Source organism: Bufo bufo, chromosome 6 (genome assembly GCF_905171765.1).
Source record: "Bufo bufo chromosome 6, aBufBuf1.1, whole genome shotgun sequence".
In the NCBI taxonomy this organism is placed as follows: domain Eukaryota; kingdom Metazoa; phylum Chordata; class Amphibia; order Anura; family Bufonidae; genus Bufo; species Bufo bufo.
The window spans coordinates 317,440,478-317,461,638 of record NC_053394.1 but is presented as its reverse complement, the minus strand read 5'-3'; the positions used below and the strand labels follow the sequence as shown (position 1 = coordinate 317,461,638).

The 21,161-nt window shown below is 44.7% G+C and overlaps 1 protein-coding gene across 1 annotated transcript in view; it reads right to left on the bottom strand.

Annotated features, from left to right (window-relative positions):
- The window catches only part of BRCA1 (BRCA1 DNA repair associated), a 145,880-nt gene that overhangs the window by 20,967 nt on the left and 103,752 nt on the right, over positions 1-21,161 (bottom strand). The window contains exons 17-18 of the mRNA XM_040436854.1: positions 8,563-8,640; positions 2,177-2,217 (exon numbers count right to left, since the gene is read on the bottom strand). Of these exons, the coding sequence (XP_040292788.1) occupies positions 2,177-2,217; positions 8,563-8,640 (119 nt within the window). The remainder of the gene's footprint in view (positions 1-2,176; positions 2,218-8,562; positions 8,641-21,161) is intronic.

The following is a 21,161-nucleotide window of genomic DNA, read 5'->3' as shown; positions in this document are numbered from 1 at the left end:
GCTCCAGAGATGCCTTCACGGGAAGAGAAAAGTTAGGATTTTATTCTGCATTCAGTAAGAAAACGTAAAATATTCTTAAACAGATTGAGAACTTCATTGATTTGCTCCCATAGCTAACTTTGACGGACGTGTGTCCTCTACAATCACTAACTGCATCGGAGGCTTTTCGCACTGTTATTCTTCCTGTAAAAGCGGTGGACCCCAATATAATTCAATGGAGTAGGCGGGTAGCTGCCAGAATCTGCCATGAAGTGGATCCATCACAGAGTGTAGTCTCAGCCACAACACAGAGGCAAACATTCAGACCAGCTAGGTAAAATCCTCCGAAAACTGACCATTTCTGTTGAATCAGTTTGGTCTCCGACTGTATTCTGCTTGTCTACTTTTTCGGGCAGTATTACATTAGTACATCATCCATTTTCAGAGAATGCCCACCCCACGTTTTCTATACTAAACCACACATTGATGGCCTCTGTGTGCCAAAATGGCAGGTCTTCTCTGGTGTTCCCGTTATGCAGTGGTTAGTACTCCCCTGTTTGAAGCGGTTGCGACACTCGTCCTCTTCACTGTTTAACTGCACGCCATCTCCCTTGCAGTGACGCTGCAGTATAATTACAACAGAGGGGGAGAGGTCAAAGGGGTTTGGCAGTAGTATAATTTTGATGTCCTAACTTTAGGATCGGTCATTATTATCAGACCGGCAGGGGTCTGACTCTGGGACCCCCCCAGGTCTGATATTGATGAGCCAACATCGATATTATACCACTGAACAATCCCTTCAAAGTGTGTCTTCAATTTTCATCTCTCACCCAATGACATGTGGTGGTGGTTAGACCCCTGGCACCCCACCACCGATCAGCTGTTTGAAGGGGTTGCGATGTGCGTGTAAGCACTGCGTCCTCTTTGTCGTACACTAAGCACAGCACCATATGTTGTATAGTGGCTGTGCTTGGTATTGCAGCTCAATCCAATTCAAAAGAAAGGAACTGAGCTGCAGAAAGGCCACGTGATGTCACAGGAAGGGGTAGAAGCTACGATCTCCTGAGTGCCATAGACCCTTCCAACCACTGATCAGTGGGAGTGCTGGAAATAAGACCTGTCCTTGGATTGGCCAGCACATGTGAACAGTGCTGACCGATCTAAGAGCAGGGCTGGACAAGTAGACAGTGTGCAACAGGTAGTCTGAGAAGTTGGAGTGGCCATCCTGGATGGCAGAAGAGGAGTCTGGGAGCTGACAGATCTGCAGCTAAAACGATGAAAAGGAGGTCACCGTGTAAATGTTCTGTTCATTTCCTAATTTTTTTTTCAAGAATTGGAGGGTTGCTTTAAGCGTTTGTCAACCCCTCAGATTGGAATTGGAGGGAAGCTTTAAAGAGGTGGTCCGGGCTTTTCCTATTGATGACCTATCCTCAGGATAGGTCATCAGTATCAGATCGGAGGGGGTCCGACACCCCGGTTGATCAGCTGTATAGGGAGATGGTGCGCAGTACGCACGTGCCGTCTCCTTTCTCTCTTCTTGTCCTCTGCTGCCGTTTCATAGACATATAGCCGTGAACAGAAAGAGAGAAGGCACGTGCACACGCAGTCTCCTCATACAGGTGATCAGCGGGGGTACCGGTTGTAGGACCCCCGCCAATGTGATATAGGTCATCAATAGTAAAAGTCCGGACAACCCCTTTAATGAACCGCTAGATGCGATCATTTCAAACATAGTCACAGTGATTCGACATCTTAGATCACATTAAAAGCTCATTCAGACGACCGTATGAATGGATCCGCATCCATTCCGCAATTTGGGGGAACGGGCACAGATCCATTCATTTCAATGGGGTTGCAAAAAATGTGGACAGAACCGCTGTCTGCATCCGTATTTCCATTCCATGGCCCCGCAAGAAAGTTAGAACAAGTCCTCCTCTTGTCCGCAATCAGGAACAAGAAAAGTCATTTCTATCATAGTGCCGGCCATGTCCGGTCTGCGGAACACCGCCGGTAACCGCGTTTTGCAGATCCGCAATTTGTGCACCGCAAAACACTACAGCTGCCTGAATGAGTCCTAACTGTTATATCATCACATTTCACTTACATGACAGGTAGAGGAAGCCCGGCTCTTATATAACGCTCCGTGTCAAGATGATTATCAAACATTCTCCACAAGGATATTTAATATCCGACTCACCTCATCAAGAATTCTCCCCTCTCGGAACGACTGTTCAATCCCTAGATAAAAAGAAAGTCAAAAAGTGACTGATTACATTAGAATTTGTTCAATGCAGATAAGCAGCCTTAAGGATTAAAATAAAAACGAGAAGAGAAAATCATGTTGGAGTCCGTGGCATAAATTTCCTCTCGGAGATGCAGATCATAATGATTTCATATGAAGTTTGGGACTTATCAGCCACGAGTAGACACACACAAATAAGAAGCTGTTTATTATGTTATGCAAATGGCAATCTTATGCAGGCTATAGATATAACGGCTGCAAATGACTAAAACTGACATTTCCCGACCATGGCTTTTGTAGTTGATTCATGATATTTCTATGGAGGAAAGAAGAGCAGCTGCCAGATACCAACAGAACCGCTTATCCTCTTACCACAAAGATGAAAACTCCTAATCCCGACCAATACCAATAAAGATGTCATTAATGTCTACAGGTAGCTTTCATCTGGGCCTCAGTACAGATATAACTGCTACTGCATTGATCTTCTACCTTGCAAGAGTTGTCCATTTAAAGGGGATGTAGTAGTCACACTCTGTTATATAATGTTCCAGTTGGGAGATATTCGCTTTATTTCATTAAAATGATGCCCCCTAGTGGTTTTTTTTCAACAAATGTTTTTAGTAAGTTTTCAAGAATACCTAAAGCAAAGCATGTCATAGACCCGCTGGACTATGAAACAAAAATGATGTAAATACATCAATATTGTAATGGAACAAAATTGGGCATAGTCATGACCGCAAATCTAGGTAAGCCCCCCACAAAGGTGCCAAGCCACGCAGAAAATTAGAATATGGTTGAAAGAGGATATAGAAGGAAAAGGTAGTATAAAACAGCAAGAAAGGAAGGAGAAAAGAAGAGATGGAGAGAGAGAGAGAAAAAAGGGAGAGGGGAAAGGAAAGAGGAAGGTAGGGACTTAGAGTCCTAGAAATGCACCTGTGGATATTGAATCGACCATGATATAAACTGCATAGGGCCGCCGGGTGTTACTCACTTCCAACTGCAAAAGCCCCCTAGTGTTTAACATGTTTAGTAATGTGCATGTCCACCTACTGGAGGTGGCCGCACATGCTCAGTCCTAGTCTTCAACGGTCACCAGTCATATCTACTGCTAGAAGAAATTCTATCACAGCAACTGGAGCAATGATGTACAGTCCTGGTTCTAGTTTTGCTACAAAGATGTAGAGAAAGATGTACTATTGGATATCGGACTCTCATTTTTGACTAATTTTAATCATGGTATGACCACTTTTGGGCTAAGGTTACACAGAGACCTGACGTGCAGTACATGGGTTCCACAGTTCTTATTCTTGCCTATATTTCACCATCATCTTCAAGTCCGTCATCGCCAAGCCACCAAGTGGGAAATGTGATGGTGCACAGTTATGAATGTAACCCACACATTCTGGGATCAAAGCCTAGAAACGCCAGCCAGGGCCTATGAACAGTTAAAAGAAAGCAGTCAGCACTTTTGACCTTGCAAAACTGCTGATGGCCTTATGGCTCATGCACACGACCGTATGCATTTTGCTGTCCGCAAAACACGGATCTGCAAAAAATACAGATGACATCTGTGTGCATTCCGTATTTTGCAGAAGGGAACAGCTGGCCCCTAATAAAACAGTGCTATCCTTGTCTGTTATGCGGACAATAATAGGACATGTTCTACTTTTTGCGGAACGGACATACGGAAACGGAATGCACAGAGTAATTTCAGTTGTTTTTTTTTTGCAGACCCATTGAACTGAATGGTTCCACCTACAGTCAAAAAAAAAAGAAGGGAGCGGATATGGAAAGAAAATAAGCTCATGTGCATGAGTCCTTAGGTAAGAGGGTGGGAATGGCAAGACAAACATTACCTTTGTGGAGTTTTTATCAGGAGCATCGTGAATATGAAGTTTTATTCTGTCAGATTCTGGTCCTACAAGTGCATAGCTACAGTAAAGTGCTCTCTGCATTGAGCTGCTTCACAGCCCCTCTCCTCTGTTCTGAGCGACTGCTGTAGCATCCAGCCAGGAGACCATTACATCTATCACTCAGAGGGGTGGTGCGGTAAGCAGCTCAATGCTGAGAGCGCGTCACAGTGAGACGACTCCTCCTGGGCACTTGCATTGAGCGGAATATATATTTTCACACAGTCCTGGTACAAAAGGTATGTTTATCCTGCTCTCCCCAACCCCTACCTAGCACTGACAGCAGTTTAGCATGATCAAAACTGCTGACAGATTCCTTTTAAGAGCAGCACACTAAGGATGAGTATATGGATCTTGATAGGTCGCATTTTGGCCATAGGCTGACCACGGATTTCATCCTACACATTGAAGGAGTGAAATGTCGGTGCATTTCTGCAACATAATGCGCATGCTGCAGATTTGAAAATCCACAGCATGCTAGTTTTTTCCATTACATATGGAGGGGATTTTCAAAACCCTATCTGTTTGCACTGTGCTGTAAATTGCTGTGGATCTGCACATACTGAATATATCCCAAGGTCTGGCTGAATTTCGCTTTTTATATGCAAACAGAGCTAGTTCTTTTTTTCTGTGGGAGGCCTGCAGTGAAAAGTCTGATGCTCCAAAGGCTTTCATATTATGGAGCTATTACCACCTATTAGGGGCTCTCAGATGAGAAAAGGGTCGCTTTGTTTTTCCAGAATCAAGTCCACGCTCCCCTACAGGCTGTGTCTGGTACTGCAGCTCCGCTCTATTCACTTTACTATTTTTGCGAATTCACAATTTCAATGTCTCTTCAAAATAAAACTTAAATATTCTGACAACGGAGACTAATTTAAATTATTTCTGGCATGTGTAAGCGCAATAAAAAACAAAAGTTTTTCTCCCGCTAATCCCTATAATAAGATTCTGTGAAGAACACAACAATAAAAGACTAGCGCAGTTGTGAATATACCGTATTCTTTTTTTTCCCTTTGGTTCTACTTTGAATGGTATAATAAGCATCTAATCATAGAGAATGCATTGCAAATCCATAAGATGTGACAGTCGCTTCTATTTAGACTAAAGGCCTAAGGAATACACAGCAATATCTCCGGCTGAAATATTAATATACAGGAAAGTCACAGAACAGAAGAAAAAACTGGAACGCTGCATCAATGGAAGGAAGGAGTTTTTGGCAGAGGATAAGGAAAGCCCAGAGAATCTAATATGTAGATTATTAAACTAATTACAAATGAGTCCATTAAAAACTATATCGGATAAAGGCTGGTACACAAGTCTACAAATTATGCACAGAGGGGTTGTCTCACTTCAGTAATCGGCATTTATCATGTAGAGAAAGTTAATACAAGCCACTTACTAATGTACAGCGATTGTCCATATTGCTTCCTTTGCCGGCTGGATTAATTTTTCTATCACATTATACACTGCTTGTTTCCTGGGGTTACGACCACCCTGCAATCCATCAGCAGTGGCTGTGCTTACAAACTATAGGAAAAAGGGCTGGCCTCTCTGGTGGCCGGGACCATGGGAGCACACATAGGTTGGTGCTTTTCCCTATAGTCAGGGGCGTAGCTATAGGGGGTGCAGAGGTAGCAGTCACTACCGGGCCCAAAGACCCTGGTGCCACACAAGAAGACACTGGTATTGCTGGTCAAGTTACACCTCTGGCTGGAGGGAAGGGGCTAAATCAAGAATTTGGCATGGTAGGGGGGGGGGGGGGGGGTCGTTTCAATTGTTGCATGCTGACATTTTTCACATCGCAGGCTGCGATGTATGAGCGAGCAGGGAGGGACTGGGAGGAGGAGCTGGGGGCCGCCGGCAATTGCGGCTGGGCGCTACACTATACAAATATAAAATGTCTCATTCAATTAAAAGTGATTAAACATGCCCCCCCCCCCACACTTTTAATATTACCGTCCACCCTAACGGCTTCTGTAGAATGCAGGCAGGCATAACTCCCTGATGTCACGTGCCTGCGCCACCTAATTTATGAATGAAGCAGGCGGCACAGGCACGTGACGTCAGTGAGTGACATTGTAGAGAAGCTGTTAGGATGTACGGTAATATTAGGAGTGAGGGGGCATGTTTAATCACTTTTAATTGAATTAGACATTTTATATTTGTATACTGCAGCACTGGAGCGGGGGGGGGGGGGGGGGGAATCTGTGGATGACAGTTTTATGGGGGAACATCTCTGGAAGGCACTGTTAAGGGCTGGGCGGGGTCTGTGGCTGGCACTGTTATGGGGTGGTGGGGAGGGGGGGGGGGGGGCTGTGGATGGCACATATATAAACAGTGTCAGCCACAGTAACAGTGTCAGCCACAGATTCCCCCCCTGTAACCGTGTCAGCCACAGATCCCACCCCCTGTAACAGTGTCAGCCACAGATCCCACCCCCTGTAACAGTGTCAGCCACAGATCCCACCCCCTGTAACAGTGTCAGCCACAGGCGGCTGCAGCTAGTCACTGGGTAACATGCTGTTTGGGGGACAAGTCACTGCTGCAAGTAGTTATTGATTGCAGTGGCACACATGACCCACATTGGTGGCGCAAATTTACAAGCAGGGACTAGAGCATGGCAAACGCAGTGGTGGAGTGAGGGGCTGGAAGCGGCAGATACAGTACTGTGCAAACGTTTGACCAAAAATGCTGCAAAGTAAAAATGCTTTCAAAAACAGAAATATGTTAGTTTATTTTTATCAATTAACAAAATGCAAGGTGAACTAACAAAAGAGAAATGTAAATGGGATCAATGGTCTGTGTGACCGCCCTTTGCCTTTAAAACCGCATCAATTCTTCTAGGTACGTTGTGCACAGTTTTTGAAGGAACTCGGCAGGGAGATAATCACCTCCAGGACTCCTTTACACTGAAATACTGCTTAGTGACATTGGTCGTAGTCATGCAGCAGAATAACTTTGGAGCCAGTCAGAAGCCTCCCTGATGTGACTGCATAAAGAATACGTATCTGCCTGTATTTCTCAGCATTGAGGACACCATTAATTTATTTTCAGAAAACTTAGTGCACATCATGCTTACTTCCCTTCAAAATTGTAAGATGCCCAGCAGTGCCATCCACTCTGAAACTGGCAGAAACCGGGGGGCGGAAGGGACCTAGGTAGGTAGACCTATCTACTCTTCAGAAAGGTCTGGCCAGAGTTCAGAGAAGAGCTACTAAACTAGTACATGGATTGCAGGACAAAACTTACCAGGAAAGATTAAAGGACCTTAACATGTATAGCTTGGAAGAAAGACGAGACAGAGGGGATATGATAGAAACTTTTAAATGCATAAAGGGAATCAACAAGGTAAAAGAGGAGAGAATATTTGAAAGAAGAAAAACTGCTACAAGAGGACACAGTTTTAAATTAGAGGGGCAAAGGTTTAAAAGTAATATCAGGAAGTATTACGTTACTGAGAGAGTAGTGGATGCATGGAATAGTCTTCCTGCAGAAGTGGTAGCTGCAAATACAGTGAAGGGGTTTAAGCATGCATGGGATAGGCATAAGGCCATCCTTCATATAAGATAGGGCCAGGGGCTATCCATAGTACTCAGTATATTGGGCAGACTAGATGGGCCAAATGGTTCTTATCTGCCGACACATTCTATGTTACTAAGTAGTCTTTATGGAAGAATTTTGGCCAAAAAGCCATGCCTTCTACATAGAAACAAGGCCAAGCAACTTATCTATGCATGAAATATAGGAACTGGGGTGCAGAAAAGTGGCAGCGGGTGCTTTGGACTGACGAGTCCAAATTTCAAATATGTTTAAAGGGCCGGAGAGCGGTCCAATAATAAGTGTCTGCAGGCAACCGTGAAGAATTCCAGCAAATGTCCTCAATGCTGAGAAATACAGGCAGATACCGTTATACAATACACGGAGACTTCTGACTGGCTCCAAAGACCCCAAACATTCAGCCAATGCCATTAACCCTTTCATGACCGGGCCTAAAATTCCAGTTCCTGGAATAAAAGACAGTAAATTGGGAGGGCCATTAGAGGGGACGCAAATTACTGCGCCATAATAATCTTACGTCCACAATGGTGGCATAAACATGTAAATATACGTCCCTCAATGCCTGCAGCTCGGAGCACCTGCCCGTATTTGGGCCCCGGATCCCATAAACAGCTTGCATAGACATTTATGGGCCTCTAGGGCACACACAGCTTTTTTTTTAATTTTTTTTTGGTGTGTTCCAAGGAAAACTAGTCAGGACATTTCATGGCACATTACAGACATCTTCCACCCTTGAAGCATACAGTTCTTCTATGTGTGTGCCTATTATATGGAACTGTAGGTACTCCGTTCACCAACACAAAGGGCCTGTTCATAGATCATCACTTTCAGTCATATAATGGTTTTGGATATTAAAATCTAAATCATACTTACATTCATAGCTAACCACCCATTTTCTACCGGCAACTCCCAGAAAATATTTCAAAGTCCTTTCACACACAAGATGTTCATCTACAACGAAAGAGAAAGAGATGTTATATTGAGTATAACGGATAAAAGACACAATCAGTACATGTATTCCCATCTCATAGTGATGATATGGCTAGGATACACCATCACTGTATGGTTGGTAGGGATCTGTACTCTGGGCACACTTGAATAAGACTGGCTGCATGCAGCAGCTAAGTGTCTGGGACGCAGTTGTGCAGGGACCAGATCTGACCTTTGGGCCCCACCGATCCCCACAATCAAGGTTTCACAGTGCCAAGGCCCGATTAAATAGGGTCAGCTACAGTTCCCAAGCAGCAGCTAGGTGTCCAGGACACAGCTATGAAGTGAAAGATTGTAAAGGGGGTTGCAGCACTTATAGGGCCTCTGCCAGCAGATTTGTACCTATGAAACTGGCTGACCTGTTGGGCCTTGTTCACAGGTCAGTTATTTGATCAGTTCGGCCTCATGCACACGACCGTTGTGTGCATCCGTGGCCATTGTTCAGTTTTCCGTGATTTTCTGCGGACCCATTGACTTTCAATGGGTCCGTTGAAAACTCGGGAAATGCACCGTTGTTCATCCGCGGCCGTGATCCGTGTTTCCTGTCCGTCAAAAAAATATGACCTGTCCTATTTTTTGGACGGACAACGGTTCACAGACCCATTCAAGTCAATAGGTCTGTGAAAAAACACAGATGCACACAAGATTGGCATCCGAATCCGTAGGCTACTTTCACACAGACGGATCCGCAGATCCGTCTGCATAAAAGCTTTTTCAGAGCCGAGTTTTCACTTCGTGAAAACACAGATCCGACAGTATATTCTAACACAGAGGCATTCCCATAGTGATGGGGACGCTTCAAGTTAGAATATACTACGAACTGTGTACATGACTGCCCCCTGCTGCCTGGCAGCACCCGATCTCTTACAGGGGCTGTGATCCGCACAATTAACCCCTCACAGGTGCCACACCTGAGGGGTTAATTGTGCGTATCATAGCCCCCTGTAAGAGATCAGGTGCTGCCAGGCAGGAGGGGGCAGACCCCCCCCCTGTATTTAACTCATTGGTGGCCAGTGCGGCCTCCCCCCCCCCCAATCATTGGTGGCCAGTGCGGCGTCCCCTCCTGAATGGGTCTGTGAACCTTCCCCCATCATTGGTGGCAGCGGAGAGTTCCGATCGGAGTCCCAGTTTAATCGCTGGGGCTCCGATCGGTAACCATGGCAACCAGGACGCTACTGCAGTCCTGGTTGCCATGGTTACTTAGCAAATTTTTGAAGCATTATACTTACCTGCGATGTCTGTGTCCGGCTGGGCGCTCCTCCTACTGGTAAGTGACAGGTCTGTGCTATAAGCAATGCGCCGCACAGACCTTTCACTTACCAGTAGGAGGAGCGCCCGGCCGGTCACAGACAGCAAAGGTAAGTATAATGCTTCTAAAATTGCTAAGTAACCATGGCAACCAGGACTGCAGTAGCGTCCTGGTTGCCATGGTTACCGATCGGAGCCCCAGCGATTAAACTGGGACTCCGATCGAAACTCTCCGCTGCCACCAATGTTGGGGGAAGGTGATTTTAATTAAAAGGAAGGGGGGGGTAGAGGGGAGGCCGCACTGGCCACCAATGATGGGGGGGGGGGGTGATTTTAATTGGGGGGGGGGGGGGGGAGAGGGGAGGCCGCACACTGGCCACCAATGATGGGGAAAGGTGATTTTAGTTAAGGGGGGGAAGGGGGGAGGAGAGGGTAGGCCGCACTGGCCACCAATGAATATAATACTGGGGAGGGAGGGGTGATTTTAATTAGGGAGGGGGAAGAGGGGTTAATTGTGCGTATCACAGCCCCCTGTAAGAGATCGGGTGCTGCCAGGCAGCAGTCATGTACAAAGTTCTTAGTATATTCTAACTTGAAGCGTCCCCATCACTATGGGAACGCCTCTGTGTTAGAATATACTGTCGGATATGAGTTTTCACGATCTAACTCAAATCCGATGGTATATTCTAACATAGAGGCGTTCCCATGGTGATAGGAACGCTTCAAGTTAAAATATACTATTGGATTGGAGAAAACTCCGATCCTATGGTATATTAACTCCTGACTTTACATTGAAAGTCAATGGGGGACGGATCCGTTTGCAATTGCACCATATTGTGTCAACGTCAAACGGATCCGTCCCCATTGACCTGCATTGTAAGTCAGGACGGATCCGTTTGGCTCCGCACGGCCAGGCGGACACCAAAATTACATTTTTTTTCATGTCCGTGGATCCTCCAAAAATCAAGGAAGACCCACGGAAGAAAAAACGGTCACGGATCACTGAACAACGGAAATCCGTTTTGCGGACCGCAAAAAAAAAACGTCCGTGTGCATGAGGCCTTATTGTGAGCCAAAACCAGGAGTGGAGGCTACACAGAGATAAGGTATAATGAAAAGATTTGCAACTGTTCTGTGTTTCTGACCTGCACCTGGTTTTGGCTCACAGCAACTGATGGAAATAACGAATGTGTGAACATGGCCTTATGTGCGCTTGGCAGCTGAAGACCTCTGTGTTGGTCCTATGTTCATATGTGTCTGCATAGGCTGAGAAAAGGGGTTTTAATATATGCAAATGAGCCTCCGGGAACAACGTGGGCGTTGCCGTTACACCTAGAGGCTCAGCTTTCTCTGCAACTGCCGGGCCCTCTGCACTTTGATTGACAGGACCAGGTGTGGTGATGTGCTCAGTGCCTGGTCCTGTCAATCAAAATGGAGAGGAGGCGGCAGTTGCAGAGAGAGCAGAGTCTCTAGGACAGAGGTGCACAAACTTTTAGGTCTGCATTGGCATATTGATCTTATTTCATATTTGACGGGACTGCAAAAAAAAAAATATATATATATATATTATTAATCAGTGCCTATTACACAGGCCAATGCAAGGTGAATGGTGAGGAATGATCAATATCACAGTCATTCCTCCCTCATTCGGTTCTGTTCATTATCGGCAGCACATTCCTGATTCTTTCATCCTGAAAAAATATGCAAATCAGCCGACAACGAGTGATATCGGCTGTTCAGCAGCATGATTATACAGGCCATAGTAATTGGCTGAATACTGTGCAGCAGTGCAATAAGGGCTTTAAAGGGATTTCCTAATAAAAATGATTTATTTTACAAGTGCCAGCAGCATGGCCCTGAAACAGCGCGAGTGCTTTCCTTCAGTGCAGAGGACGGCGCTCACTGGTTATTACCGCCTCCTGCCCCCCAGTTATAGGTTATATCTGTGTGACCAGTGTCCTGCAATAACCAGTAAGCACTTTCCCTTTTCTGTGATTTAACACACATTTTTTTGGACTAACAAAATAATTTCTACAACTTTTTTTTTTTTATGTGACACCTAGTGCTTTTTAAAATATTAAATTTTTTTCTTTTTATTTTTTTTGGGGGGGAAACTGTGCAAAACATTTTAAAAAGTCATTTTTTTGCTCAAACTGTGGCTCATTCTTGAAATATGCAACTGGATACCAAAATAAATTATTAAAATTAGTTCCCTATTATGTGTCGGTCATTTTGTTATATAATGCGTACAGTTTCACGTAGGTGGGTTTTTTTTTTTTTTTTTTTTACTTATTTTTAGTATATTTCTGCCACATCATTTTATGTTATTTTTTTAATTACTTTTTTTGTAACATATTTTTGCCACATAATAAGTCCTGCAAGAGGAGAGTTAAAGACCTTTGTGAGCCACTTTTTTATTTTTATTTGTATTTTGCAAAGGATACCCAGTTACAGGCAAAAACAGCCTAGTTTGTACAAGGCAGAGCAGATCTGGGTCTACTAAGACCCTGCAGCTCTGCTATGCCCCTGAGGCACATCCGGCGATCACGAGATCGCTGGGTCCAATAAAAAAAAGTGGCATAGCCATGTCCTCCATAGCTCTCAATGAGCGCTATGCACCTATCTGAGGAGAAGGGAAGTGGCAATAAACCACTTCTGTCTTCTCCTCGGGTCTCCTGCTGTCAATGACATCCTGACCTGCTCCAGCTAGAGTACAGGAACTGTAATTCAGCTCCGCAGGTTGTACACCCCTATTCTAGGAGTAACAGCAACGCCCCCGTTGCTCCTAGAGGCTCATTTACATATATTAAGACATCACTTTTCTCAGCAATGCAGGCACCTATGAACATGGTACCAACACAAATGACTTTAGCTGTCAAGCGCACATACAAAAGGTCAGCCAGTTTCATAGGTACAAAGCTGCTGACAGATGCCCTTTAATCAGAACTGAGGACTCCTTCTCAGAATCAGTGGGGATTATAAAATGATGGCGTAGGGTACTTTCACACTAGTGTTGCTGGATTCCGGCAGGCAGTTCCGTTGCCGGAACTGCCTGCCGGATCTGGCAATCTGTATGCAAACGGATACCATTTGTAGACTGATCCGGAAGCGGATCAGTCTCACAAATGTATTGCAATACCGGATCCGTCTCTCCGGTTGTCATCCGGAAAAACGGATCTGGTATTTATCTTTTTCACATTTTTAAAGGTCTATGCGCAGACTGCAAAACCGGTTCCGTTTTTCCGGAACACTTAGGGCCGGATCCGGCATTAATGCATTTCAATGTAAAATAATGCCGTCAAGTGTTCCGGAATTTTGGACGGAGAAAATACCGCAGCATGCTGCGGTATTTTCTCCGTCTAAAAACCGTTTAGTGACTGAACTGAAGACATCTTGATGCATCCTGAACGGATTGCTCTCTATTCAGAATGCATGGGGATAAAACTGATCAGTTTTTTTTCCGGTATAGAGCCCCTAGGACGGAACTCAATGCCAGAAAAGAAAAACACTAGTGTGAAAGTACCCTTATCCTATCAACATGCCATTGAAATAAATCATACCCCTTTTTTTTTTAACTTGTTTATTAACAGGAAAATAGGTACACTGACATACATTCTTGATACACGTCTCAGTACAAAAGTTAAAGCAAAACTTACATTTGTCTATAAACTGAACAATTAAATTGCTCATTGCATTGACACTGTCTCCTTATTCCAGTTAATGGCTTACATTGTACACACCATTCAGGTATTCCCATTGAGCCGACTGAGCCATGGAATCTCGAGCTGTTAATATAGCTTGTCGTAGTCTCGAGGACGAGTACTGTGTGTGGGGGGCACCGCACCACAGACCCCAAACCTTGTCAAATTTTTGTGGTTTGTCGCGGTGCTTGTACACCAGCACAATATACGAAAGAATCTGGTTTATTTGTTGTTTCCACGTAGACAGGTTCGGCGTATTGGGATTAGAACATCTCAAAGCAATGCATTTACGTGCCATGAATAAAGACTCCCTTAAAAATGTTGTTGTATAGTGGTCCCAACTATCCTCGTTTATTATTCCCAGTAGGCAGATCTCTGGATTGCACGCCACCCGGACGGGCAATAAGCTTGATAGGAAGGATGTCACTTCTTCCCAAAATGTGGCAATCGGGTTACATCTCCACATCATGTGCCAGAAGTCGGCCTCCAGCTGCCCACACCTTGGGCATGCTGTAGACGACGCTCTGCCCATACTGTACAGCCTAGTTGGTGTGAGATATGCTTGATGTATAATATATCATTGTATTATTTTATTAGCTGCTGGTGACATTTGTAAATGCGATTCTAATAAATCTGTTATTAATTCTTCTGTAAGTATGGGTATCTGTCTCTTCCATTTATCTATTATCGTAAGGGGATTAGCACTGACCTTTGCTTGCATGAGATGGGAATAAATTGCTGATACCAGTTCTCTGGGTCCTAACAAAGTGGGTATTTAGTAATTACGATGTTGGTACGTGGAAATTTACTCTGAATAGCTGAGCAAAGCTGCAAATAGGAGAAAAATTGCGTTCGGGGGATGTGATATTTCTGGGACAGTACTTCAAATGTCAAACACTCCCTGGTCATATAGATCTCCCAAGGTTTTACGCCAGCTGTCTGCCATCTCTCTGCCCCCATGACCACCTGCAGCTGCGGCAGCGATTCATTAGACCATAGAGGTATGTCAGAAACCACCTCTGTGAAACAGGTTAGTGATTTGGCGTCCCCTCCATGTCATTTGCGCCAACTTGTGCAGTGGCAGTAACGGTATTTGGAATTTAGGGGGCATTTCCAGGACTGACCATAGTGTGCAGTATTCTGAAATGGGCAGATCATCAGATGAATACCAGGGGATAATGAGCCATAGCTGGCCTGCCAAATAATATATAATAGTCCGGCAGTGCCATACCCCCTTCTGTTTTAGGACGTTTTAATGTGTCAAGACTTAACTTAGCTCGGGATCTGCCCAAAATAAAAACCCTGGTCATAGAGTCTACGTCTCTAAATACTGATTTGGGTATATGTACCTCTGAGTGTTGCAAAGCGTAGAGGGCCTTGGGGAGTATAATCATTTTGATTAAGTTAATGCTTCCTGCCACTGAAATAGGCAGTGTCTTCCAGTTTTGTAATTTGTTCCGTATATGACCAATCAGGGGATAAATATTAAGTGACAAGGCCTGAGAGAGTGTTTTTTTGTGATGTTTACCCCAAGATATTTGAAAGTGTCCACTACCTTCAATCTCTATACATGAGAAGGGCCTGACCAATTTGCTCTGCCCAGGGGCATATACACTGATTTCCCCCAATTGATTCTGAGGCCTGAGAACTCCCCAAATTAGTCTATCAATTGTATTGCTCCTCAGAGATGTATTTGGTGAAGAAAGGTATAAAATCATGTCATCTGCGTACAGTCCTATGCGAGCTTCTTTGTCTCCCATGGTCACTCCAATTATATTATTGCTTCTTACCCTAATTGCCAATGTATCAATCGCCAAGGCGAACAGGAGTTGTGATCGAGGGCATCCTGGTCTTGTGCCTCTATGTAGATGGAAGGTTTCTGATAATTCCTGTTTATTAATAACCTGCTTCTCGGATTGCTATATAAAAGATTGATCCATCTGATAAACAGTGGACCGAAGCCATACCCATTCAGGCATTGAAGCAAATAAGCCCATTCTATGGAATCAAATGCCTTGGCTGCGTCTAACTAAGCCAAGGCCCATTCTACATTCAGGGAATACCACAGTTGTGGGACCACCTGAACCCTTCTGATGTTTTCAGTAGTGGACTTTCCAGGCATAAATCCTGTTTGGTCCGGGTGAAACAATGACAGAATCACCCGGTTCAAACGTGACGTTAAGATCCTAGTCAGGATTTTGTAGTCTACATTCAACAATGCGATGGGTCTATAAGAGCCACATTCTAGGGGGTCTTTATCAGGTTTGAGTAATAGTACGATTGTGGCTGCCATAAAAAGACTCTGGCAAGCGTCCTGTTTCCAGGGCTGCATTAAGGGTGGTTAATAATTGTTGGGTTAATTCCTCCACCTATTTGGCATAGACTTCTTTAGGAAGCCCATCCGGGCCGGGCGACTTCCCGTTGTTGAGATCTGATATGGCCTGTGTTATTTCTTCCAAACTAATTGGTTGATCTAATTGGGCGCTTTGTGATGTAGTAAGTGTGGGAAGGGATATATTCCCTAGGTACGTGGCAATCTCCGATTCGGTTATACTAGATCTATATAAAACTCTTGGTAGAATTGTGTAAAGGTCTGAAGGATGATTTCTGGGGTGCGGGATGCCCGACCGGTAGGGTTCCTGACTGCTAATATTGTTGAAGAGGGTGAATTATGATGGACTAATTGAGCCAGTAATTTAGCCGATTGATTCCCCAGCTCAAAGGTTGACCGTTTTAGAAAAAACATTTTCTTGTCCGCTTTGTCCCTAAGTATTGTTAAGTATTTCCTGCCCACTTGGAGCCAAGCATTTCTATTAGATTCTGTCGGGTGATGGATATATTGCTGTTCCAGTGTATTACACCAAGATCCCAGCTCCATCTACAAGCGGTTAGTATCCTTTCTAAATGTATGAAATTCTAGAATGTAAGGACCCGTGGAGGAAAGCATCCCATACCAGAGCTTTATTGGGCTCATTCGCATGTATTTCCAGGAACTCTTTTAGCTGGTAAGGTGTCCCCCCTCTGCTGAGCCCAACAGATTCAGCCAAAACAGATGTATATTCATCCGGTATATTACTGAAGACGTGCCACATAACAGAATGCCTAGCATTGGCGAGTGGTCCGATATCCCCCTAGATAAGTACATGATGGAGCGGAGGTTTAACATCATTGACATATAGTCAATTCGGGTTATAGAGTTGTGACCCCCGCTATGGCATCTCTGGGATGATTGGCCCTCCAAAGGTCAGCCCATCTAAACTCAGACAAGAACCGATTGAGCCTCGATGGACTCCCTGCACTTATTGGGTCTGCTATGTCCATAAATCGATCTAGCGAGGAGTCCAACATCATATTTAGATCTCCCATGCAGATTAGTCTAGAATGCGGGTAAGTGGTTGCATAGGTGGCTGCTAGGTGTAGTACTTGCATAGAACCTGGGGGAGGGTTATATATACCTAATAGTGTGCACTGTACATTGTAAATGAGATCATGAACAAAGACATATCTGCATTCCGAATCAATGGCCAAGTCTTTTACCTTCCAGTGCAATTGTTATGGATTAATAGGGATACTCCTCGTGAAGAAGAGGTGTGGTAAGAAATTGCAGCCCACTGAACCCAGGGTTTCCGTAAGACCTTGGAGGTAGGACCAGTGAGGATGTGTCTCTTGGAGACACAGAATTTATAGACTAGAGTTTCTAATAAAGGCAGGTACCATAGATCTTTTCTGCGTTGTACCCAATCCCCTGACATTCCAAGATAATATTTTTAACTCAGCCATGATTCCAAGGTAGGCATGCGTTGGCATATGAGGAGCTTAGTGCAATGAGTGTGATTATATGAAACAGTGCAATATTAATAAAAAAAAAGTTTTCTAAAATAGTTGAAGTGGCACTGCGTCTTTTTTCCCTTTTTTTATATATATATTCAACAGCAACCTTTTTAGTATTCACCTCGGTTGTAGCTTGTCATCAAGGTGGTGCTCAGCCTTGCCTAATTACAACAACACAGAAGAGAGTAACCAGAGATGCATTCTTTTTATTTCATGATCTTGTACGTGGATACGACAAACGGCATGGGGCGGACAAACATACAAAGTAGTCAAATAAATGTGGCGACGGCCGTTTCGCGCCTAAGCGCTTCCTCGAGCACAGGGCGAGGTGGAGCCCCTGGCGGTGGAGGCTTTGCCGGTAGTCTGTGCGCCCGGTCTACAGCGTAGGCTGAGGAGAATTCTGCCTCTGGGAAAAGTTATTTTATCCATTTTTCTATGAACTCGTCTGGCTTACGTCCTTCTGCTCTTTCAGGCAGGCCAATAATTCTAATGTTATTTCTACGAAGCCTGTTTTCTAGGTCATCTGCTTTTTGCTTCCATGTTTCTGCTTTAGTATTTAGGTCAGATATGGTCCTTGGGACAGTGGCTGTAACATCTTCTATGCGTGAAATACGTTCTTCATCGTGTTTTGCATATCTTGACGTAACAGCCCCAGGTCAATTTCTAGTTTCCCCATGAGGGAGGTTTTACATGCTGTTATGGCTTCTAGGACTTGCAACACTCCTGCCTCATGTGCACCGCAGAACGGGAGACACCGGTGGTGAATCTGTTCCTTGTCAGGGCTCTTTGAGGAGTTGTTTCTTTCTTAAATGGTGTGAGAGCCAGGATTTTTCCTAGAATGTAGCCTTTGGCTCTTACTATCTGCGTCCAGCCATCTTGGCTGCTGGACCGCACCCCCTAATCATACCCCTTTAATCATGTGCAGATCCATTTCCTTCTATATCCAGCCTAAATAATAATATTCATAAACCTGCCCACGTCAATTTAGGAAATGTGTCACAATCGTCTTCATTCAGCCAGCTAAAAAACTACTGCTATTGCTGGCAAGCCGTTCCTGCATTATTCCCACATGCACCAGGGCACATTAGATGGATAAAGCTTCCAAGGACTGTCTTAGTCATTTCATATATATACACAGCCGCAGCGCGGGGAGAAGACACAATCCAGATCGAAGTGGTGTGTCACTCATTATAGCACTCTCTGTCCTCTTTAGGCATGGACAGCACGGAAAAACAAGTGGAGAAAAGCAGGATGGCATTTCAATCCGCCCACCGGCAGATAATCAAGCCCAATTAATGGCCTACGGCACTAGCCAGGGTGAGGGCTGTCTTGGTACAGATGTAGTCACCGCTACGTTTGCCTATTAAAATGCAGAAAGCAATGCCTATTTTTACATGAGTTTTGATTCACTCATTATCTTTGATCTTCTATGACGCAGATGGATTATTCTAAACACTGAAATTTTCCATGAGGAGCTGACCGGTAAACGTTTTAATGTCTGGTTCATAGGAAAGAACAATGAACAGGAAAATGTCTTAGTCCTATACTGTCAGATGTAACTGAAGGACTGAATGGAAAGCAGAACGCCTCTCCAACCCACTGAATGACAGTTACTACCGCACTGGAGCTTTTAGGAGAGAATTGCTCATAGCGCTGATTAATTATATATGCCAACATACACCACAGCGACGTACACAGACTGTCACTCATATCAGTCCATGCCCCCCCAACAGGCTCCGCAGTCAAATGTCTTAGTCCCCCACAAGAAAAAAATACACTGAACAAAAATATAAACGCAACACTTTCATTTTTGCTCCCATTTTGCATGAGCTACATACACAAAAGTCCCATTACTCTCAAATATTGTTCACTAATCTATCTAAATCTGTTAGTGAGCACTTCTCCTTATGCCGAGATAATCCATCCCACCTCACAAGTGTGGCATATCAAGGTGCTGAATATTGCACAGGTGTGCCTTAGACTGCCCACAATGAAAGGCCACTCTGAAATGTGCAGTTTGATCACACAGCACAATGCCACAGATGTCGCAACGTTTGAGGGAGCGTGCAATTGGGATGCTGACTGCAGGAATGTCTACCAGAGCTGTTGCCTGTGCAATGAATGCTCATTTCTCTACCATAAGCCGTCTCCAAAGGCGTTTCAGAGAATTTGGCAGTACATCCAACCGGCCTCACAACTGCAGACCAAGTGTAACCACACCAGCCCAGGACTTCCAAATCCAGCATGTTCACCTCCATGATCGTCTGAGACCAGCCACCCGGACCGCTGCAGCAACAATCGGTTTCCATAACCAAAGAATTTCTGCAAAAACTGTCAGAAACCGTCTCAGGGAAGCTCATCTGCATGCTCGTCGTCCTCATCGGGGTCTGGACCTGACTGCAGTTAGTCGTCGTAACCGACTTGAGTGGGCAAATGCTCACATTCGATGGCGTCTGGCACGTTGGAGAGGCGTTCTGTTCGCGGATGAGTCCCGGTTTTCACTGTTCAGGGCAGATGGCAGACAGCGTGTGTGGCGTCGTGTGGGTGAGCGGTTTGCTGATGTCATCGTTGTTGTCTATCGAGTGGCCCATGGTGGCGGTGGGGTTATGGTATAGTCAGGCGTATGTTATGGACAATGAACACAGGTGCATGTTATTGATGGCATTTTGAATGCACAGAGATACCGTGACGAGATCCTGAGGCCCATTGTTGTGCCATTCATCCACGACCATCACCTCATGTTGCAGCATGATAATGCACGGCCCTATATTGCAAGGATCTGTACACAATTCCTGGAAGCTGAAAACATCCCAGTTCTTGCATGGCCAGCATACTCACCGGACATGTCACCCATTGAGCATGTTTGGGATGCTCTGGATCGCCATATACGACAGCGTGTTCCAGTTCCTGCCAATATTCTGCAACTTCGCACAGCTATTGAAGAGGAGTGGACCAACATTCCACAATCAACAACCTGATCAACTCTATGTGACGGAGATGTGTTGCACTGGGTGAGGCAAATGATGGCCACACCAGATACTGACTGGATTCCCCCCATGCCAGACAGACAACCCATGGACAGGTGTGGGGCTGTTATTTGGAATAATACAGCCATGTTTTTCTAATCCTTTAAGCTGGTCATACAACTTAGATAACGGTTGGCTGAATGCTTGGTCAAGTGTGTTCTGAATGGAAAACAGGAAGTAATCCGCTGTCAAACACCTCTCTTTCAAAGAAGAAAGAGATTTTGCATGTTGAAATCCAATTGCCCAATCCTTGTCTCCCCCGCCATCTACAGTTTTGATCAAGTCCTGAGGCTTCCATCCACATTAGATGGCCGACGTCAGGTTCAGCCACCATCAAAACCAAAGTAACTGTACTATGGCAGAAATTTTTTTAAATCCTCTACAGCTTAGGCAAAGTTTATTACTGGTCCATCAGTAATTTAGCTGGCAAAACACATGATTGGGTTCCCTGCAGAAGGAAGGAGAACCTTTCCAAATGGAAAATCACAATACTTAAGCTTCAAAATAAGATCTGTCACACTTTAGACAATCATTCCCACACCTCTCTTCTAGTCCTGGGTTTTAAACTGTAGATAAGCTGAAGGCAAGCTGCAAAATGATTCTCCTAGGAGGGATTAGAGGAAGCTTTACGACTGATCAGAACCAATTTCCATTAACCTTTCTGTGTGGAAATAAT